Source organism: Eretmochelys imbricata, chromosome 20 (assembly GCF_965152235.1).
Source record: "Eretmochelys imbricata isolate rEreImb1 chromosome 20, rEreImb1.hap1, whole genome shotgun sequence".
Taxonomy (NCBI): Eukaryota; Metazoa; Chordata; order Testudines; family Cheloniidae; genus Eretmochelys; species Eretmochelys imbricata.
Window position 1 is genome coordinate 2462652 of NC_135591.1, and position 22025 is coordinate 2484676.

Genomic DNA, 22025 nt, shown 5'->3' on the forward strand with positions numbered 1-22025 from the left:
CACATCCACCCTGATCGAATTGGCCTTGTCAACACTCGTTCTCCATTTGTAAGGTCACTCCCTTCGCTTCATGTGTCAGTATTTTTACGCCTGTATCTCTAATTTTCACTCCATGCATCCGAAGAAGGGGTTTTTTTTATCCACAAAAGCTTATGCCCAAATAAATCTGTTAGTCTTTAAGATGCCACCGGACTCCTCGTTGTTTCTGTCAGCTCAGTGGTAGAGGGCAGAACAGGGGATATTTAGGTTCTCTCCCAGCCCTCCCGATTGTTACGCTGTTTTAGGCTCACCAAGACACCCCAAGTCCAAAGAACTAGGATCCAATGGGATAAAAGGCTCAGGAAGAATTAACAACCAAGAAGTCACCACAGTAGAAAGGTCACTGAGCACAAGTGGGTCCCTCCCATGACCTCCAACTCCAGGGGAATCGTCCCCTGCAGGCACGTTTGCTTTGGGAAAGGGGGGTGGGAGCCTGGAGGGTGAATCCTACTTTCCGCACACCCAGCAAACAGGGACACCATAAGCCACATGCCCCAAAGGGACATTGCACGGATGGGACAGGGAACTCCATCCATCCCTCCCTGTTCTGGGCAGACAGATCCCCCACACGATGTTGCTTCTTCCCACCCTGGGAAACTTGAAATTTTTATTTTATTTTTATTATTAAAAAAAAAAAGGAGAGAGAGAGAGGAGACAGGAGAGCTTTCAATGCCCAGGAACCGGGTAAATTCAGAGCCTTCCATAAATAGCCATCACCTCCGCCCCAGCAGGCCCCTCGGCACTTTCAGAGGTGGTTCTCAGCGCCTTTAAATAAAAGTCTTGGGACGATCAGATACAAAAAAGCCCAGGGGTGGTGGCGAGGGGCAGGACAGACAGACACAGCAGGACTGGGGGCTGAACATGGGCGATTCCTTTTTAACCCCGTGATCAATGTGTTTTTTTAAACCAACGAAATCCCCACCCTCCTCCCCCCTCCCCAACAATCCCAGGCAGGTTTTACAGGTTGCGAAGGGTTCTGTCCTGTCGGGTGGCACCTCCAGGCGGTGGGCGGAGCAGCCTCACTGCATGGGCGGGACCGGGGTGGCCGTGCTGGGTGCGATGGGATCCGTCTGCAGAGGGGGGCCCTGGTCTGCAGGAGAGAATTGACAGGTTGCAGTGCCCCAACTTTGGATAGCGGGGAGGGGGGCACCACAGCCCTCCAGCCTGCACCTGGCCCACGTCACAAGGAGGGGATGGAGGTGAATAGCCAGGGGTCCTCATCTCCCTCGGCGGGCAGCAGCACCTGCAGCTCCCCCTCAATTCCAACGGGTGCTGCAGGTATTCACGGGCACAGAGCTGGGAAGAGGCCAGGCAGGCTTCCCCGCCCACAGCGCCCCCCGACCCTGCCCTGCGGAGGGAGCCACCGAACAGCCAAGGCCTGAGCCCAGGCGGGGGCAGACAGTGGCATCGCTCGGCACCTTAGCCCCCCCCCCGCCCTGCTGCGGAGTCTCACCTGGTGCCAGGGCGGCGTTTGGAAGGAGACTGCCCTGCATGGCTGCCACAATGGCTGGGCTTTGGGCAGCTGCCGAGGCCAGTCCCGAGACATGAGGCAAGGTGGGCACGGTGAGCGGCGGTCCGTTGGTCGTCAGCATGCTAGGGTGGATCGCGCTAGACACGGTGACGGGCAGGTTAGGCGGGGCCAGGGCGCCCCCGGCCAGCATGCCGCACGGGAGGTTGCCATGCAGTGGATGAGCGGGCGTGTTAGCGGGGAGGTTAATACTGATGGAGTCTGCTACGTTACTAGCCATGCTAAATGGGATGGATGGAGGCATTCCGAAAGGCAGAGCTGCCGGGAGATTACCGGGCACGCCAGGATGAGCGCTCACTCCAACCGTCCCGGGGAGCATCTGAGAGGAGGGCTGCTGGCCGGGGAACGGAGGCTGGGCTGGAGAAAGCGACAGAAACCAGCGACACCGTGTTACACATGGCAAAGGGTTATGGGGGGCCTACTGCAGTCCTGGCCCTTTACAATCCTCTTCCATGGCTGGCACCGCCCCCCCAAGGCAGATTCATCGTCTGATCCCTCACGGGGCTGGGCATAAGTCAGGGATCACTCCTGGCTCTCTTGCTGGAAGGTGGGGTGGGCGGGAGGCTTAGGGTCAGTAGGAAGTGCCCGCCATCTCCTAGCACCGACCCTTTGGGGCTGGCACCCCCAAGCCTCAGGGGTAACATCCTGTACCTCAAAATAGCACCTGTACCCCCGTATTCACCACTGCTCTATGGTTGTGGTATAGGGGTTCTCATACTTCACTGCAACCCCCTTCTGACAACAAACATTACTGCACGCCCCCAGGAGGGGGACCGACGCCTGAGCCTGCCTGAGTTCTGGCACGCGTCCATGTGTGCGTGTGGAAAGCCCAAGCCTCACCCCCTGAGCTTCAGCCCCAGGCAGGAGGCCTGTAACCTGAGTCCCAATACCAGGGCTTCAGCCCTGGGCCCCACCAAGTCTAAATCAGCCCTGGTGCCCCCATTACAACAGGGTCCCGACCCACAGTTTGAGAACCAGTGTGATATTTCATACACAGGATGCCTTGTAAGGTATCCCTTGAAAAGTCAGGGCTTGCTGAATCTCCTTGTTCTCACGGTAGGTACATCCCCCTTGTACAGGGAGTTACGAGATTTCGCTCCATAGTTGTTACTGAAATACACTGTGGGTCTGGGAGATGCCCACAGCTGGTTCCCCAGTGGCAACAAGGCAGGTGGCCCACACCCAGTCGGGTGTTAAGTGACCATCAGCAGCCACTGACGAGCAAGGGATTGGAAACAAGAGATTTACAATTTAACGAGAGACAACTGCTCAGATGCCACACCCCAGGGACCACGGAGGAGGAAGTGATGAAACAGGGATGCTTGAGGCCATCTCTGAGCCAGCATCTTCCCAGCATGTGAACTGAGTGTATAAAATAAGGGACCGTGGCATCGTGAGTCCACCTCTCTCCTCCCTCCCTGCGCTGAAGGCGAGAATGTTTGGAAGAAGAGGTTTCGAACTGGGGGGGCTGGTCCCAGGCAGAGCCGGGAATTCAGCCTGTGTGTTAAGGACTGTGACCTGCTCCCAGCACCCAGTGGGGCGAGAAAAGCAGCTTGATTCAGATCTTGCCTGGTCGGATAAAGTTCAGGATTTAGATTGCGATTTTACCCATTATTTCTTATGTAACTAACTCCCACCTCCGGGCCTAGCGCTGACAAATCATTTCAAGTCGACCTTTCTGTAGTTAATCGACTTATTGTAACATTTTGTCTTCGTCTAAAGCGCTTGGGGAATCTGCTAAGGTTACAAGGCGGGCGCGTGGCCGCTGTCCTTTGACTAAGCAGTGAGCGGATACTGACCCGGTGGACGGTACATTTCTGGGCTGGGGGGATTTGCTGTGAGAGCTGTAACGCCGCGTGTGCCTTCACAAGCTACTGGCTGGGTGAGTGCGAAGTCTGAAGGGGCTGCTTGGCACTAGCAGAGCAGGGTGAGAAGGACCCTGAGTCAGACGGTCAAAGGGGACCCGGTGGTCCCACAGGCCCCGGTTTCTGGCTGGCTGCCAGCCTGGGAGGCCACTTACCGTGAGAGCCGGCAGGGGTCTGTCCCTGCTGAGCCGGTCCGGTGTGCTGAGCCCCCGGCACGGCCGGCACCGCCTGGCCGATCTGTTCCGTTTGAGCCAGGCTGGGCTGGGCCACCAGGCTGGCCGCGCTCGGCGCCCCCGGGGCCTGGGCCACGGGCATGGAGTGGGCGGCTGGTGCTAAGGGAGCCCCGGAGGACGGGATGGGCTGGGAGCCGGGCGGGAGGGGCGGCGCCGGCGGCTGCTGCTGCTGCTGCTGCATCTGCTGGAAATGCTGCTGCCGGGCGCGCATCTCGGCGTACTTCAGCTGCTCCATGTGGAAGGCCTGTCGGTCCGCCAGGAGCTGCTGCCTCTGGTACTCCAGCTGCAGAGAGGGCACCAGCCGGTCACTGAGCGTGGCACTGCCCCGGGCAGTCGCCCTGGCCACCCCCCTTGGCTGCATGCCCTGCATGGATCCTTCTGTCATCTGGATCTCCCCCTTGACTCTGCCCAATCCAGGCTCTCCCCCCCACCCCAGCCCCACTCTCTTGCCCCCCACTTCCATGATCACCAGGCCCCAGGTTGGATCAGGCTGGCCAGGGGCTCCACCCCAGACTCTGGAGTCACTTTGGCCATCACCAGGGCATAGGCAGAGGCTTGTACTGCAGTTGACAGAGTCAGATCCCTCCCTCAAGCCCCATCTGCTAGGACCTCCACTAAAAGTCCCTTCGACACGGATTCTTTCTTCACTTCCTAACCTAAAGTGTCATGCCACGCAGATGTGTGACTGGTTAAACAGCTGCCACATCCCACCCCAGATGCGGCTGCATTTCAGCGGTGGGTGAGTGATCCTGTATAAACAGTTGTGATGCCCCACCCCAGAGGTGGCTACATCTTAGCGCTAGGTGAAGCTCGTTCTGTGTGGGGTGGAGGGAGCTAGAGCGATCCGTGCACTCCAGGGCCGCACTCACTGCCTCGCGCTCCCGGTCCATGATGGTCTCCAGCTCCTCAAAGTGTCGCAGCTTGATCTCCAGCTTCTTCATCTGGGTCTCCACCAGCAGGGCCACCAGGGACTTGATCTTACGCTCCTCCACTGCGGCCAGGTGCTGCGCAGGGCAGAGGAGGGGACGGACGGGGCGGGTTAGGGCTGTGGTACGACACAGCTCAGAACCTCCACTAGGGCAGCAGAGGAACGACTATGGGGCATTTCCGAGCTATGGACCGGGGGGAGCCTGGGTGCTTTCCTGGTGCTCATCCACCCCCCGGGATTCAGAGGGGGAGCTACTGGTTAGAGCAGCAGGGGCTGGGAGCCAAGACTCCTGGGTTCTATCCCGCCGAGGGGAGGGGAAGGGAAGGGAAGGGAAGGGAAGGGGTCTTGCGGATTAGAGCAGTGGGGGCTAGGAACCAAGACTCCTGGGTTCTCGCCTGGCTCTGGAAGGGGAGTGGGGTCTAGTGGTTATAGAAATGGGGTCCAGCTCAGCCACAACAAACCCTCCAGCTCAGCCCTGTCCAGGGGGCGCTGAGATCAGAGCAGGAGCGTGGCTGGTCCTGGCCCCTCACCTTGGCCTTCACAGCAGCAGCAGCCAGGGCGGCAGCAGCCGCGGTGGACAGGTTCCCTTCGCCGATGTCTCGCTCCACCTTGGTCTTCCTCTCACTCTCCACCTCCGCCAGGTCCTTGGATCCCTCCTCCTGGCCCTCCTTGGACTCCTTCTCCTTCTCGGCTGGGGACAAGGGGAGAGAGATGGCTGTGGAACGAGGGCCGGCAAGTGGGGATAGGCCCGCTTGGGGGAGGGGAAGGGAAATGTAGGTTTGGCCTTGGGGAAAACCGGGAAAGGGGCTGGCACCACTGAGATGGGGGGAGGAAAGGGGGAAAACCCGCCTCACTGCCACAGCGGCCACATACAAACTCCGCTCCCCCGGCTCTCCTCCACCCCGACTCGCAGCCCCTGCTACCCCAGTCCTGGGCTCCCCCCACCCCACAGCTCTGCCGGTGCCCCTCCATCCCAGCTCGCAGCCCCCTGCCCCGCTGGTACTCCTGCTACCTGGGCAGGACCCATCCCCCCGCGAGACTGGAACTCGGCCCCCAGCTGGTGCCTTCGCCTCCTGCTCTTCCCGGCCGTGCGGCGCTCACCCGTGCTGTCCCCGTCACCCTTCTCCGCCTCCTTCTCGCTGTCGCCCTCTTTGCCTTTCTCCTCCTCTTTCTTGGGTGCTTCGCCCAGTTTCTCCTTCACTTCCTCCTCCGCGGCTCCTTCCCGGGGCTCCTGGACGGACAAGGGGAGGGACGGGACTGATGCAAAAAGCGCCCTCCGATCTGCCCTGACGGAACAAGAGCTCCCCCCTGCCCCAGCCCTCCTGGGCGCAGCCACCCCGCTGCAGGCAGAGCCCCCCCAAGGCCAGACAGGACCAGCCCTGTACGGAGAGGCCACTGGGCATGAAGGGGTGTGTGTGTGGGGGGGGGGGGAATCTGTGACCCCAGTGATTCACTCTGCCCCATCCACTCTCCCCCCGCAGCTCCGCTCCCCCGCAAAGGTGCAGGGTGGGGTCACACTTCTCCTCCCCTCCCTCTGTACCTTCAGCTCCTTCTTCTCTTCCGCCGGCTGAGTTTCGGCCCGCGTCTCGTCAGCGCCGCTCTCCTCTAGGGTGTGGGGGGCGGACAGAGATGGCCAGGTCAGAGCGTGAACGCAGGGCTCCCCCCGCCCCCCAGCAATGACAGGCACAACAATGGAGGGGGGAGGGGATGCGCTGAAGGGCATGGGGCCGCCTGGGGTGATGGTGCACAGCTCCGGCGTGCCTTCAGGCCGGGGCGGATTTGGTGGTGCTGTTGGACTGAGACCCGCACTACACGGCAGCAAGTCTCAGCTGGGCTCACGCCGGGGCTAAAACCAGCAGCGCGGGCTCGTCTCGGGCTCCCAAACCCAGCAAGGGGATGGGGCTCACAGACCAAGCTCTGGCCCGTGGGGGAAAGTCTCCATGGCTGCTTGGAGCCCCAGGACGCAAGCCGGAGTCAGTCGACTTGCTGACACAGGCCTTCCTTGCAGTGGAAACGTACCCAGAACGGTGCACAGACGGAGATGCTTCCAGCCACTCCCCATCCTGGGCCAGGTTTGCCAAGAGGGAAAAGGCCCCGTAGCCCACTCCCTGACTGCCTGGAGCCAGCTTGTCCCCATGCCCGGTAGCCAGATCGGAGCCGGCACCCCCTAGAAGGGAAAGGCCCCATGTCCCCATCTCCTGTGCCAGCCAGTCCCTCATCCCGGGGGCAGATTGGAGCTGGCGCCCCCCTAGAGGGGAAAGGCCCCACGGCCGGATCCTGACCCCGCCATTGGGTCCCGCTGGGGTTCTCGCGTGCACATGGGGGGGGAGGGGTGGTGACGACGGGGTCCCTTACCCTGAGCCAGCCGATTGAGGGTGAGCTCCAGACCGGAGGCCAGGCCAGCTCTGGTCTCCTGTGGCTCCTCCCCTCTTCGCTCACTACCCTTCCTACTCGCCGCGCCCGGAGCAGCGTCCGACGGGGGCGAGATGGCGGGCGCCTCACGGGCCAAGGCGCGGAAGGAGCCTCGCTCGCCCCCCTCACCTATTCTCTCCGGCTCATCAGACGTGGTCCCCGCGATCCCGCTGCTCTCCAGCCCGAAGGCCGGGTCGGCCTTGCCCGTAACCTTGGCCGCCTCCTCCACCTTGCGGACGTGAGCTTCCACCAGCGCCGTGGGCACCTCTTCCTTCATCTTGGAGAACTCCTCTGCCGAGCACAGCCCCAGGTCAGCTCACTGGAGCGCACCCCTGCCATTGCCCCACTGGATGGGCACTGCCCTCCTTCCATTCCCCCTGTGCCCTGGGGTCTCCAGGGACGGGAGCATCTGGAAAGGCTAGGAGGGTATGGGCCGGGTAAGGGAGACGTGCCCTGCCTGGTGGGTTGGGTGCTAGGATAATGGACTGGACGCTATTCTAAGCCCGTGGATGGTCCCCCTGCCCCACCAGCGTCTCCTTGGGACTGGGGCAGCTGCTGCAGCACCCCCAGGAGAAAGAGACGGGGCCCTCGGGGGCAGGGGACAGCTCTGCTGGGCGCAAGCTGGTGAACCCGCCGGGCATGGGTCCGAGAGGGTGGCTCCAAGGCTCCCGTGTGATCAGACTGCCGGGACTCGGTCACGCCGCCTGGCTAAGCCAGCGTGGTTGGGACTGACCCGCAGGCCGGGCCAGTTGCTTTACCCGCAGAGCGGGGACGGGACGTTACCGAGAGCTGACTTGGCGGCCGCGGAGGCCACGCGGGGGTCCACAACGGAAGCCAGGAAGGCCACAGTGCTCATGACGGGGTTGCCCGACTGGCTGAAGGGGATGGGCTGGTAGGCCAGGGGCCCGAGCGATGCCTCCGAGTCCTCCAGGTAGGGGTCCTCGATGGGCAGGCGCAGGAAGTGGAGGATACACTCGTCCTGGGTGCGGCTGCCCACGTGCTCCGACACCTTGTTCCAGTCGTCCTTGTACATCTCCAGGGCCTGCAGGGGGAGACAGGGAGCCAGAGGGGTGGCTTGGCCGACGCCAGCCCAGCACCAGGGGGACCCGCCAAGCGCCCTCCCCTCTCACCTCCAGCAGCAGCAGCGTCTCCTGCTCCGTCCACTCCCGGGTGGCGCTGGCGGCGGCTTTGCTCTGCGGGGAGAGGAGACGGCGGGGTCAGAGCGGGCGACGCCAGGCCTCGGGGGGCGTGGGGGGGGGGCCGGGAGCCGCCCGCTGCCCGCGCCTACCTTGGATGGGACGTTCTTTTTGGTGTACATGTCCGTGCGCAGGCCGAAGTTCTGCAGGTCTGTCGGCTTCTCCTTGCCCTTGTCGGGGAAGCTGAGCATCTGCTGGGAGGCCGAGGTCTGCTGCGGGGAGGAGAGGGGGCGGTGAGCCACTGCTAGCCCTCCTATGCCGGCCTCTTGGCCCCACTCTCGCCTGGCAGCTGACTCCCGAGGCTCAGCCATGGGCCAAGGCTCCCTGACTCTGCCCCATACTGCTGCCGTTCCCAGGGTCAGGGGCAGTGGCTTAGGGTTTGCTCTAAGCCGGGCGCTGTGGGCCCTGATCGGGGTTCCAGCTCCAGGCATTGGAAGGTCCCGTCACCCAAGCCTCACCCACTCCAGTTTACAATCCTGCCCCAGCAGCAGCCCAATGCTTTGGAGAAAGAGGCTAATATCCCTCTCCACTTTTCCCTGCTGGGCTGTCCAGGGGCAGAAATTCAGCTCAGCCCCTGAAGCCTGATGATTCCCACCCTCCCCACCACCATTGTCAATCTCCCGCCAAACTCAGCCGCAGTCGAACTCCGCAGCCTCCTGCGGTGGTGAGTTCCGCAGCTCTCCAGGACATGGTGAGGAATCCACGTGCCCCCTGCTGCTGTGCTCCTGCCAGCACCTGCACGGGGCCACTCGCCATCTCCCCCCAGAACCGGCTGCGGGGACGTTTCCCAGGAGCCCACCTACCAGCTCGGGCTTCGCTTTCACCGCCTCCGGGACCAGGTCCTCGATTTCCTTGCTCTTGCGCCCAGCCTTTGTGTCACTGTCACTCTGGCGACCCTGGGGGAACAGACAAGATTGCAGCGCGCGTGCCCACTCCCCAGCTCAGACAGGGACGGAGGGGCGAAGCATATCCCACAGATCAATGCTCTCCTGCCCCAGTGGGAGGCGCTCCCACCCATGCACAGAGGGGCCAGCCGGCTGCAGGCCCTTAGCAGAGCACAGCAAAGCCGCAGAACCAGACCTGACGGGGTCAGCACACCGGGCTCCCTGACACCGAAGTGGGGGGAAAGGCAGGAAGGGATAAGCCACCCCCTCCAACAGGGGGAGAGATTCCAGGGGCAGGGTGCCCAGACCCCCAGCCAGGCTGATTTCACCCCGTTCGCTCTCTTGCCCTACCTGCGGTGTCTTGGGCTGCAGCGGCACCAGCCCCGAGGGGGTGTCGGCCAGGACGTGGAAGTGCGATGTAGGGGGGGGTCCCATAGGGGTTGGCCGGCTCTCCGCATCCACCTGGTAGTTGATCAGCCCCCACTGCTCCAGGAAGGCGTGGACCCTGCAGAGAGCAGCAGGTTAGACCCGGCCCCAGCACCATGGATCAGCCCCCGGCTGCATGGCCCTGGTGGGAGAGATGGATGTCTTGCAAGCACAACTTTGTCTAGGCCTCTCTCCTCTGTGTGAAGGGGGCTGGGCTGGGCGGACAGGCCCGGAGACCAGAGCTCGATCCGGGGCCAGCTCGCTCCCCCCACCAACATGCCTCAGCCCTGGTGTGTGCTAGTCCCCACCCTGGCCTGGGGGCTCACTCTGCTGCCCAACCCACCGCATGATGGCGCAGACGTCCCCAGCCAGGTTCCGGCGGCAGGCAGTCGAGGTCAGGTACTCCTGGGGGTTCAGCCGGTAGGTGTCGATCATGAAGTTGCGATAAGCCAGGTATCTAGGGAGAGGGGAGGGTTAGCACAAGCCGGGGCGGGTTGGAGCCCCAGCATTATTCTTCATTCAGAACCCATAGGGCTCAGTAACAGATTTCACGCTGGCGGGGGGGGTACCTCGTCTCAAACTCACGCGATTGGTCAGTAGCACTATTCCCCCCCCCACTCAACAGAGGGGGAAACTGAGGCACAAAGGCAACGTGATTCAACCAAGGTCACACAGCGAGTTAGTGACACAGAATAGAACCCAGGAATCCTGGGTCCTTAGCCCCGCCCCCCGCAGCTCTAACCACTCGGCCATGCTCTGCTCCGAGAGCCAGGAACAGAAGCAAGTCCTGACTCCCAGTTCTCTCCCCACCCACCAGTTTCTACAGCAGGCTCGTAAGTTTCACGCCAGCTGCCTGGAAAGCACCAATGCCTGCAGCTTTCACAGGGCTGGGGGCCTATGGGGATTGCAGATCCCAGCATGCAATGCTCCATCCGGTGCCGGCTCGCCCAGCACGCTCAGCCCCTCGCTTCCACAGCCCCAGAAATCAAACCCACCCCTGGCCTCGAGCTACTCCCCTCTCCCTGCAACAGACCACCCCTCGGCATTGGGCCCCTCACCAAGCACCGACGCAGTGGGGCTAACGGATGGGGCGGGGGGAGCAGCCTTACATTTCGGGGGTCTTGGATTTGTTCTTGCCGTTGAAGAACTCGGGCAGGGCTCTGCGCTCGATGGCGTGGACGCTGCGGGAGAAGCACAGGGCAGGGGAGTTAGAGCCACAGCTCTCAGAACAGGGGGTGGCGGGGAGAGGCCCCCCCCCCCCGTACCTGTTGTAGTCGAACCAGGCGGCGTAGCTGGGGATGATAATGTGGTGCGTCTGCTCCGTCACATTGTCCTCGTGCAGGTCGGGGTTCTTGGCCTGCTCCGCTTTGTTCCCTGCACTGTTTTCCTCCTCATCCTGGAACCAGACAGCTGCAGGTGGGCGGGAGGGGCGCCCCACACGCTCACCCCTGCCCGGCCGCCCCCGCAGCAACTCCACCAGGGCTAGCCCAGCGCGGTCCTCGGGCTCCGGGAGCGGAGCTCTCACCCAGCAGGGCACTGGCAAAGGGACTTCGGAGACTCAGCCAAACCGGGGCTCTCGCTTGGAGAGCCCCAGAGCCCTGCGGGGTGCCTTGCGACCCAGGTGCCCCAGCAGGGACCTGGAGAGCTCCAGGTGCCACCGCTGGGGCGCAGGCAAGTCCAGCAACGTCCCCTGGGAGGTGGCTGGGGGTGAGGAGTGTTTCGAAGGGGAAGCAGGGGTGTTTGAAAGTGGAGGAGGGGACAGGTGCTGCGGCGTATGCCAGGGCCAACCTTGGCCGGGATGGAGGAGGGCAGAGGCTGTGGTGAGAACAGGGCAGCGGAGAGGGAGAAGCTGCTGCCCCCTGCCAGTCAGTCTCACCTTTCCGGCGGTCTCCATGCTCTCATCCTCCTGCTCATCTGGAAGGGAAGGGAGACAAAACAGCAATCTGAGGAGCCCGGGCCAAGCGGAGGAAAGAAACACACCCACCCTGGACCACTGGCCTCCCTTCTACGGCGCCCAGCCGGGGACAGAGACAGCCAGGCTGCAGCATGGAGCTCATTCTGCCTGCCACCGTAACCCCTCGGGGCAGGGAACGAGACTTTGCCCCGGATTGGCAGGAGCAAGACCGCCAGTGCCTGGCAGCGTCCCTCTGTGCTCACTGCAGGGCATCCGCCAGGGGCTTCAGACGGAAGTGGCCGGGGCCATGTCTCCTTGCTAATAGAGGTGAGGATGCTCAGGAGGTCCTTACCCAGGTCAGTCATGGTGCCCCCCTTCACGGGCGCAGACTCCGAGTCCTTCTTGGTGTTCACTGTACCAGGGAGAAGGGGAAAGGCTTTACTGGGAGCCCCCTGATCTCGAGGAGACTCTGCCCACCCTCCCCAGCACAGCACCTTGCCCTGGGCCCAGCCAGAAAACGCTCCTGGCTATTCCAGTCCCAGCCTCTCCCAGCAGGGGGCGCTACACATCATGATACAGGAGCCCTGGCTGTGGGTCCTGGCTATTCCAGCCTCAGCTTATGCCAGCAGGGGGCGCTGTGGGGTGCAGGGTGGGAATGGGGGCTATGCGGGGTGCTCTCATTTACCCCAGTCCCATCCTCCACCCAGAGGGGGCACTGTAAGGGGCGAGGCAGGAGCACGAGCCTTATGGGGAAGCTCCCAGCCTCTCCCCCGGGGAGCGCTCTTGGGCTCCGTGCGGGGCCGCTGCCCAGACCTGTTTTGGGCAGCGTGACCTCCTCCACGTTGGGGACAGGGGAGGGCTCGTCCATGTCCTTCGTCAGGTCCTCCTGCTCTTCCTCGCGGTGCCCGCGCTTGGACTTGGTGTACGGGGTCGACGGGCTGCAGGGGAGGAGAAACCCAACACGCCCCGTTGCCGACAGCTGCAGCGGGCACCGGACAGCGTGCTGCGGTGCAGGCCGCCCCACGCTCACCAGCTCTGGGGTGGGCGCTGCCTGCCGAACCAACAACCATGGGGAGAGGCTCTGCCCCCCTCCGCCCCTTCCCCAGCAGAATCCCCGAGGATTCTCACCCTTTCTTGGCGTTCTTCTTCTTGGCCTCTGGGGTCGGGGATGGTGAGGGCGAGCGCTTTCTCTTTTTGTAGTTCCCGCCCTTCTTGTCGCGCCGGTCCGAGTCGGGGCTGTTCACCTGGCGGGAGACAGACAAGCTCATCCGCACGCCGCTCAGGCCAGAGAACGGCCTGGTTCCATCTACCCTTTCCCCGCCCATGTATTTCCCCTCGCTTGGCTTTGCAAAGGGGTACCACACCCTAGGGCCCCCAATGGCTTGCAAAGCCTAGCACGTGCCCCGGGATACAGACAGCGGCTGCCTCTCTCCCACAGGGGGAGAAACTGAGGCACAGACTGGAGCAATTCATAGATTCCAAGGCCAGAAGGGATCACTGTGATCACCTAGTGCCTTATTTCCAGGCAGAACTGGCTAGCTCCACCTTCCAGTCATCGGATCGCGTGAGACCTCTCTCGGCTCGACCGACAAGCCCGTTATCCGACAGTTCTTCCCCATGCAGGTACGTACAGACCGGGATCAAGTCATCTCTTAACCATCTCTTTGTTCAGCTAAATAGATCGAGCTCCTTGGGTCCCTCACTACAAGGCAGGTTTTCTAACCCTTTAAACCATTCCGGTGGCTTTTCTCGGAACCCTCCGCAATTTTGGTTCATCGCCAGCCCTTTTACTCCAGGTCTCTAGGTCGTTTCCCTCCCAAGAGCAAATCCCCATAGGGCCCCTTCTTGAATGGTGGACCCCAGAACTGGACATGGGATTCCAGCAGCGGCCGCATCACTGCCAGATACAGAGGGAAAAGAACCTCTCTGTTCCTACTCGAGATCCCATTCACGCATCCCGGGATCGCATTACCCGGCACTCTTTGTTCCTAGACATGTACACTGACATTCAGGCCTATTAGAACGTATATTGGGGAGATGTCCTAGTCCACATACTGACTCAGTGACAGGAATAGAACCCAGGAGTCCTGACATCCACTTGTCTACTCTTGCCATTAGGGCAGTGGTTCTCAGCCCGGGGTCCATGTGCCCCCAGGGATACACAGAGGTCTTCCGGGGGTACGTCAACTCATCTAGATATTTGCCTAGTTTTACAACAGGTGACATAAAAAGCCCCAGCGAAGTCCATTTCATACAATGACCTGTTGATACTGCTCCGGGTACCGTACACTGAAATGCCAGTACAGTGTTTAGATCCCAGTCGATGTATTTTAGAATTAAATGGCAAAACTGAGTCAGCCATTGTTCAGTAACAGTGCAGCTGTGACACTTTCATAGTTTTTTTGCCTGATTTTGTAAGCAAGTCATCTTTAAGGAAGGCAAAACTTGGGGTCCGCAAGACAAATCAGACTTTGAAAGGGGGAGAGTCCTCCAAAAAGGTTGAGAGCCCCTGCACTAACCCTCTCTCCCCGCCCAGAGCTGGGAACAGAACCCAGCTAAGATCTTACTTCATCAGTGAGCGTCTTGGCGGAGATTTTCTTCCTGCGGGAGACGGGGCTCTTCTCGTCGGTCACCTCGTAGTCTTCCTCGTTCATCCACTCGTTGAAGGTGTCCGTATCGAGGATCCACTTGGCGTGGACCTGCAGGGGCGGGAAGGGCCCGGCTCCGGAGGGTGAGTCACATGGGGGAGGGGGAAGGGAAGGATCGTTCCCCTCAGCACCGAATGGTGCCATGGGGAACAGAACGAACCCCCCCGAAAGCGTGATGGAGATCCCATGCATTCGGGGGAGGGGGCAATTAAGACCCCCAGCTTGAACACGCTAAGAGCACAGGTGCATACAGGGATCCGCTGATGTCAACACAGTGAGAAGCCAGGGTCAAGGCCCAGAGCCCACTGGCCCCCCGAGCCCAGCCATGAGCCAGCCCCAGTTTGGTTTACACAAGTCCCAGCAAAGGGAGCCCCATTACCTTCCGGGGCTTCTCCGGGGTTGGTGCGTCCTCGACAGAAGCTTCGATTTCACTCGCAGGGATCCAGGTGTCGTAGCTGTGGGGGAAGGAACACAGAGAGTGGGCGGGGACGAGGCTGAGTCTCCCCACCCCATCCCACGCAGATCCCCTTGGCAGGCCTGCCCCAAGTGCTGGAGGGGTTCACATGCAGCTCCCCACGGTGGCCCCGGCATTATGGCGCAGGGCAGCTGATCAGCCCTTTGCCCTGTGGGAGACGCGGTGCAGGACGCACCTATGGGGGCTCCTCTGCCCAACCGCAGAGGGGAGGAAGGGGGCCACACAAAGATTGAAGCACTTGAAATGAACGAGAACGTGTGAACCCAGTTCTGCATCCCGGGGCTGCAGCCAGGCTGACAGGGTCTCTTGAAGGTGCACCCAGCACTGCAAGGCCTGGGGCCCACTCCCCTTCGTCTCCCACTCACCTGTCCGGGAAGTAGCCCCAGTGCAGAAGGACCTGCTTGTCTCTCTTCATGACAGGTCGAACCCACTCTTCTATGAGAGACACAGAGGGGAGGGAGTGGCGGGGTGAGAGACAGAGGGACCTCTGGGGTCCCAGAGGCAGCCCAGGGGCGCAGCTCCAGCACCAAATCAACGCCTCCTGGATGCTACCAACCCCTGTATAATCATTCTAAGACTTCGGCCTTCTCTCTTTCATCTAGAGATGCCTGTCCGCCAGCCCGCGGGGGTAAGGGGTATAGACACGGCAACCGCCTTCCCCACCACCACCAGCTCCGGGCAGCAGTACCAGGCACTCTTTAGGACAGGAAGTGAAAAGCAGGGTCCTGTAGCCAATGGAAAGTGCCGGGGCAATTCACGGAGGCAAAACTGAATTGCCCAGCCAGACCTTACACCTCGGCTCCTCAGTGACCAGGCAAGGTCAGCCCGCGTCTGTCGTCTCCTCCGGGAGATGGCGTCTCCAGTGGCACAGACCCCCCTGGCACCCCGCTAGGGCACGTAGTTCAGTGCCAACACGGAGGGGAGAGAGCTGCCATTAAAGAACCATCTGCTCCCACTCATCGTATCAGCCCAGCTGCTCTCCCCTTGCTAGCGCAAGCTCCTGGCTTCGCGGTTCATCGCCAGCCCTCTTCCTCCAGGTCTCTAGGTCGTTTCCCTCCCAAGAGCAAATCCCCGTAGGGCCCCGTTCCCTGCATGCAGCCTGGCAGTGGGTCTGACCCTGCTTTGTGCCCCAGAGTCAGGCAGCTGCCCCCCTGCAGACGGAGCCCCTCTGACACCCACACAGCCCGAGCCAGGCCCCAAAGAAGCCAATGGGAGCCTTTGGGAGCTAAATTAGACCCAGACTCCCCCAGCCTGGTCGCACAAGCTGCCGCCTCACCCTCCTCCAGGTTGCCGGGGACCGGGAAGACGACATGGGAGGCATTGTTCCGATCCTCGGTGACCGTCCCCTGCAAGAAGATCAAAGGAGCACGTCAGAGGCACGGAGCTGGGCCTGGCTTGGCGCTTCCAGCACCCCGGCGACGGGAGACGCCCATCCCTGGGCAGATGACGCAGGAGCGCCCACGACGTGCCAGCCTCCGCCTGGCATGGAACTAGCCCCGTGGGCTCCCACCTACCTGGTGCCGCTTGATAATGTCCTTCAGCTTGCCCAGCAGTTTGGGTTCGATCTCCTGGTGCAGGAAGATGTTAGGCCGGGCCAGGCAGTTGTTCTGCAGGAGGAAGAGGGAAGAAGAGCAGTGAGTGCCAGGCGGGGCTGGGGGACAAGGAGCGACTCAAATGGAGGGGAAGGGGGTGACCAGGCCGGTTACCTGCACCAAGGATTTCTCGATGGTCATGAACATCTCCACGTTGCGATCCATCCGCGAAGGATTCTGGAAATCGAAACGCCGCCTTATTGGAAGAAAAGAGCGACTCTCATGAAAGCCACAGCTCACGCCTCCTGGATCAGCCACCCTTCCAACCCTGCCTTGGCCCGGGGCGGGGAGAGGGCACCCTCTCTGGATCCAACACCTGAGCCCAAGCCACATGGCGGTGCCATAAAAGGGCTCTTCGCTCCCTGGGAGGGGGCAGGGCACTGCTCACTGGCGCTGGATCCTCAGGATCCTTCCTCTGACTTGAGGTGGGAGCCCTTGCCTGCGTGCACGGCCTGGCACCTGCTTAGTGTGGCGACGGGTGCTTGGAAATGGGCACTGGACTGGGTACTTGCCCACCTCACTGCAGCATGTTGGGTCCCCATCCCACTGCTAGGGGCTGGCCAGCCAAACCGCCCCCTCCGTGGAGACTCATTCCTTCCGTCTGCCCCGGGGGGCGGGGGGGAACCATGCACCACAGCTCGTTTCTGAATCCCCTCCCCAAATCTATGCCCCCCCGCCAGGATCGGGGCTGGGAGCTAAGAGCTGCACCCCCTCCCATAGACACCGCCCAGACTGGTTTGACCCCCAGGTTTACAAGAACGAAGTCTGGCCCCTCTACGGTCCTTGAAGGTCCGTAATGCAGATTCGAGAGCCATGGGCAGCACTGGCCCAGCAAGGTGCATCTACTTGCACGCAGGGAGCCTGGGGGGACCTGCCCGCCCCCTGCCCCGGGCGAGCCGTGAGACGATCGAGAGGGGAAGAGGGCATCTCACCATCCTTGGTCGCTCTTGAATTTATAGGCTGCGGCGAGGATGTGGCACAGGGAGCCTCCCGCTTTGAAATCCAAGAAGCATTTTATCTACAACAGAAGGCGGGGGGAGGAAGGGAGAGAGGCTGAGCTGATGGGGAAGACGACGGCAGGCGGGCAGCCGGCAAGGGGTTAAAGGGCACAAGCTGTCTGTCTCGGAGCCATGGGTGGCACTTCCAAGGCACCCTGACAATCCAGCCCCCATCCCAGCACCTCCCACTGGGTAACAGGACAGGCAGCATCTCCCTGGGACCTGCGTCGGGTGGAGCATGGTCTCGGCTGGCGTGGATTTCACCCGCAGACATGCCCCATCACCAACCCGCATGCCAGGCTGTCTCTTGCCCAGGCAGCTCCCCTCTGGGCGTGCGAGCGGACGGGTTGCTCCATTAAGGGCCGTCCCCCTCCGTCCCGTATGGCCCGGCTGGGTCACGACACTCACCGGCAGCTTGGTGAGCGGCGCATTGCTGACATGTTTGCCGAAAACCTCCTCCTGGAACTGCAGCAGCTGCACCACCAGGCTGGAGAGGGACTTGTTGGTAGGAGGCTCCGCCTGGATGTACTGTGGGAAGAGCGAGAGAGGACGGAGCGGGGCTGTAACACGCAGAACAGGCCCCAGGAGTCCTGACTCCCCGACTCCTGGCTGGCCTGGACACACAGGCTGTTCCCTTAGAAGAAGGAGGCAGGTCAGTGACAGTGAGCCAGGCAAAGCTGTGCCCGGTGCTCAGGTTGTCTGTCTCCTTTCTCGCAGCTGGCAGCCTGCATTTGTATTTTATTTGCCATTCCCTAGTGCCTAGAGACCCCAACCAGGCCCTGTTCTGCTGGGTGCTGTACAGACATATCGTAACCAACACCCCCTACTCCAAAGAAAGCCCAATCGAAATAGACAAAGGCAAGGAAGGGAAACCGAGGCCCTGAGAGGGAAAGTGACTTGCCCAAGGTCCCACAGCTAGGCAGTGGAAGAGCTAGGGCCAGCGTGCAGGTCTCCCGAGTCACAGCCCAGTGCCCCTTCCACCAGGCCACCCGGCACAACCCTTCTGCAATGGGGACCAGTCTGCCGGGCACATAAGAACCGATCTCCCTCAGCCCATTAACGTGATTGGCAACGAATAGGGGCAGCTCTTGGGAACACTGGCAGAGCAGGCCAGTCCCTCCAGTATCCCCTCTCCAGCTGCGGCAATACAAAGTGCTCCAGAAAACAGATGAGAGAAACTTTTTGTGGCCAGTCATGGAATACGGCTGTGGGGGATGTTTTCTCCCAGCCCCTGCCAGTCCAAGACTGGTTATCCTTGCAGTAGGAAGGTTTGTGGCCCCTTTTGTCCTACTAATAGAGCTGTGGATGTGCTCAATAGCCAGAGGAACAGGAAAAGAAAACCTGCTAAGCTCTTGGCCTCCATGAGACCTTGTGGCATGGAGTTCCCCAGGCTAATCATGCCTTGTGAGTAAAAATATTTCCGTCCACCACTTTCCAATGTGATGCTTTGGTTTCACTGGATGACTCCCCCATCCTCCCCCTCTTGTCCAAACACGAGAGGGAGGAGAGAAGCATCCACTTGATCTTAGTCTAGCCCATTCATCACGTCATTCGTCTATCACGTCCCCGCACGAGGAAGAACCGCTCCGTTCTTTCTGCTCTCTCGGTGGCTTGTGCTCTGCCTAGTTTTACAGGAACCAGATGCGCTGGGTTTTGCAGGGCTGCTAACATCTCAGTTCGGCACCTAAATACCCTTGAGGACCTGGGCCCTAATCCCTATATTGGACTGGTCTACCATCCTTCTAGACCTGTATCCCATCTCAAGCCCTGACCAGCAGCAGCTTCCTTTGACTACGTTGGGGCAAATGCAAGAGGCCTTAACCCTAGAGAGAAGAGGGGTGTCCTATGAAACCCTCACCCACGCTGCTCCCAGGGACCGGCAGCACAGCCCCAACAGGTGGGGAGAACCTGAGGGGGTCGCTCACTGTGATCTGTCCTCTCCTCGGAGGTGACTTTTGTTAGCCTGTGCACATTTCTGTTTCTAACAGAGGCAGCAGCGGGTGCATGGTCCCCGTGTCCGTACGGGAACGCAGACTCACATGAAATAAACAAGCTGATCATATCGGCCCCTCCATCTCCAAAGCACTCTGCAAAGGTTTGTTCCCTGAGGACGAGTGGCTCCGGTGGACAGGAATTGGCTTCTGCCCCTGGCCTGCGGAATGGCCTTTACTTCACCTTTCTCTGGGCCTCTTTCTCCTCCCGCTCTTTGTCCTGCCTCTGACGACTGTAAGCTCCTCGGGACAGCGACTGTCTCGCCACGTGTCTGTCCCGCACCCAGCCCGACAGTGCCCTGCTGTCGTTTGGGTTACCACAATAATCCATACCAATACACTGCGTTTGTCTCAAACTCTGGGGTGACCCAAAGCAAATGCCCCATGGGGGCGGTAGCTAGTGAGACAAGCCCGAGGAGACGGGCTTCACCCAGTTGGCACCTTCCACAAGCCAGGAGAGGAGAGACGCTATTCAGGGGGTGGCCCGGCATACAGCCACATTCATCGCAGCTCAGAGAACGGAGCTTTTAGCTGAAGGTAGCTAGGGAGGGGAGCGAAGGACATAGGAACGGCCACACTGGGGCAGACGAAAGGTCCATTCAGCCCAGTATCCACTCTTTGACAGCGGCCGGTGCCAGGTGCTTGAGGGAGTGAACAGAACAGGGCAATTAGCCCGTGATCCTGTCGGCCAGTCCCAGCTTCTGGCAGTAATTCAACCCTGTGGGGGTGGGAGAAGGCAAATTCCCAGGGAGCGATGCGGTCAGGTCACAGCCTGTCACTCCAGACCCAGGAGCTGTCTGGTGACTCAGCCACTCGCTACACTCAGAAGGTCAAAGGTAACAGCCTGGGAACCGCAGCCCCATGCTGTTTGCATGACAGCGTGGGACACAGGGGGCTGGAAGAGGCAGGCGGGGCCAGCAGGACCCAGCCCACGGGCCCTATGCTGCAGCAGGAGAGCAGGTGGCTGATTTATCATAACACGAAAGCTGCCCCTACAAGGAGAAGGCTCCTCGCAGCCTGGATCCGCTGCAGCTCCCGGGCAGAGTTCCTGGGGGCTTCACCAGGGACGAAGTGATCCCAAGCCATAGGGGGCCTGTTCTCTCGGTAACTTTCGCTCCGTTTTCAGCTTCTCGGGAGACAGGCCGGCCTTTGTCCGGGCAGAGGCACTCGGGCGAAAGATGGGGACGGATCCGAGGGGAGACGGGACGTCGTCAGCTGCTGGGCAGGGTCCCCCCTCGGCAGGGACGGGAAACGGAGCATTTCATTGTGGGAGCCTGGCGGGAACCTCAGCACACGGGGGAGGGACCAGGGGGGCGTTGAATGAAAGAGCATCTGTTGTGCCCCTAAGAGCAGGGGACAGGGCAGGAGGTTAAGGGGGACCCGGAGCCCCTTCCCAGGGCAGATGCGGTTGGGTGGGGAACAAACCCCCTTCACGAAGAGGATGGTCTCTGTGCGAATCAGAGCAGCCCCCAAACGCTTGCAAGGCCCCTGCGGAGCTGGGGCCGGGGGGGGGGATTAAATGGAGGGGTTGGGATGGGGGTAGGAAGTGAGGGAGGGGTCAGTGGGGCTGAAGGGGGTGGACGAGGGGGAGGTAGGGCCAGGACGGGGGACCCGAGCAGCGAGAGAGAGGGGGCTGCGATGGGTGAGGGGGGGAAGGGACCGAATGGGGGAACGGCGGGGGGGGGGGACTAGACCCTTGGAGGTTAACGGGGCGCAGGGGGGATTCAATGGGATCGGGGGGCTGACGGCGGCCAGTGGGGCTCAGGGGTCCGTGGGGAGGACAGGCCTCAGTGGGGCCCGGGGGAGGGGGGGCCAGCGAGAGGTGGGCCCTGAGCAGGGCGCAATGGGGGGGCTGCCCCTGGGATTTGGGGGGGTCAGTGGGGCATGGGGGGCACCGCGGGGGTGCAGGGGCTGGCAGTGGGGGGGGGAGGGCTATGGGGGGAAGGGCTGTCCGGGGGGGCCGATGGGCGGGGCCCCAGGGGATGGGGGGGCGAGGCACGGGGGGGCCGGGGGGGTCGGCGGCGGAGGTCACGGGCGGGGGGGGCGGGCGGCGGGGCGGGGGGGGGGCCGAGCCGAAGGGCCGGGGGGCCGGGGGAGGGGCGGCGGCCGGGGCCGGGGGGGGCCGGTACCTTCTTGTAGTTCTTGCCCAGCCAGAGCCGCGCGCTGTCGAACTGGCTCACGGTGTCCGCGGCCTCGTAGTACTTGACGTTGGGGCCGCCGTCCTTCTTCCGCACCGCCATCTTCCCGCCGCGCGCAGCGCCCCCTGCCGGCCGCCGCCCGCCCGCCGGGCCGGGCCGGGCCGGGCCCCGCCGGGGGGGCGATGGGGGTCCCGGGGGGCGTCTGGGGAGCTACGGGGCAGAGGCGGCTGAGTGGGTCCCAGGGGACGGGGGAGGTTGTGTGGGGCACGGGGAGGGGCGATGTGGGTCCCAGGGGAGGGGGGTATGAGGCAGAGGGGGGTATGGGGATCGCTGGTCCTATGGGGCTCGGGGGAGGGGCGATGTGGGTCCCAGGGCAGGGGGGGTGTGGGGCAGAGGGGGGTATGGGGATCGCTGGTGCTATGGGGCTCGGGGGAGGGGCGATGTGGGTCCCAGGGGAGGGGGGTATGAGGCAGAGGGGGGTATAGGGATCGCTGGTGCTATGGGGCTCGGGGGAGGGGCGATGTGGGTCCCAGGGGAGGGGGGTATGAGGCAGAGGGGGGTATGGGGATCGCTGGTGCTATGGGGCTCGGGGGAGGGGCGATGTGGGTCCCAGGGCAGGGGGTGTGTGGGGCAGAGGGGGGTATGGGGATCGCTGGTGCTATGGGGCTCGGGGGAGGGGCGATGTGGGTCCCAGGGGAGGGGGGTATGAGGCAGAGGGGGGTATGGGGATCGCTGGTGCTATGGGGCTCGGGTGAGGGGCGATGTGGGTCCCAGGGCA

At 62.1% G+C, this 22025-nt stretch overlaps 1 protein-coding gene across 6 annotated transcripts; it reads right to left on the reverse strand.

Moving 5' to 3' along the window:
- Nucleotides 1-632: 632 nt before the first annotated feature.
- Nucleotides 633-21360, reverse strand: SMARCC2 (SWI/SNF related BAF chromatin remodeling complex subunit C2). 6 transcript variants are annotated; one of them, XM_077838464.1, is made up of 29 exons: nucleotides 21239-21360; nucleotides 17527-17646; nucleotides 17053-17138; nucleotides 16235-16316; nucleotides 16043-16135; nucleotides 15805-15874; nucleotides 14894-14963; nucleotides 14433-14508; nucleotides 13973-14104; nucleotides 12534-12649; nucleotides 12219-12343; nucleotides 11758-11817; nucleotides 11388-11425; nucleotides 10777-10907; nucleotides 10621-10692; nucleotides 9855-9968; nucleotides 9437-9590; nucleotides 9005-9097; nucleotides 8294-8410; nucleotides 8136-8198; nucleotides 7789-8047; nucleotides 7135-7296; nucleotides 6134-6198; nucleotides 5695-5824; nucleotides 5124-5284; nucleotides 4535-4669; nucleotides 3588-3948; nucleotides 1493-1924; nucleotides 633-1129 (listed from the first exon to the last, which is right to left on the reverse strand). In XM_077838464.1, the coding sequence occupies exons 1-29, from the start codon at nucleotides 21347-21349 to the stop codon at nucleotides 1059-1061; spliced, it is 3699 nt and encodes a 1232-aa protein (XP_077694590.1). In that variant the 5' UTR covers nucleotides 21350-21360; the 3' UTR covers nucleotides 633-1058. The 6 variants fall into 6 exon arrangements, with proteins under 6 accessions (XP_077694590.1, XP_077694588.1, XP_077694589.1 ...); XM_077838462.1 differs by having other exon boundaries at nucleotides 6949-7296; XM_077838463.1 differs by having other exon boundaries at nucleotides 8294-8413.
- Between the last annotated feature and the right edge of the window lie 665 nt (nucleotides 21361-22025).

Bases quoted from the DNA above. Each gene is read 5' to 3' on its own strand.
- SMARCC2 (XM_077838461.1), bottom strand. From the start codon at position 21,349: ATGGCGGTGCGGAAGAAGGACGGCGGCCCCAACGTCAAGTACTACGAG. The intron at 15,875-16,042 runs GTAGGTGGGAGC...ATCTTCTTGCAG, and splicing joins ACATTATCAAGCGGCACCAG to GGGACGGTCACCGAGGATCG. The intron at 4,670-5,123 runs GTGAGGGGCCAG...TGCCCTGCGCAG, and splicing joins CTGCTGCTGTGAAGGCCAAG to CACCTGGCCGCAGTGGAGGA.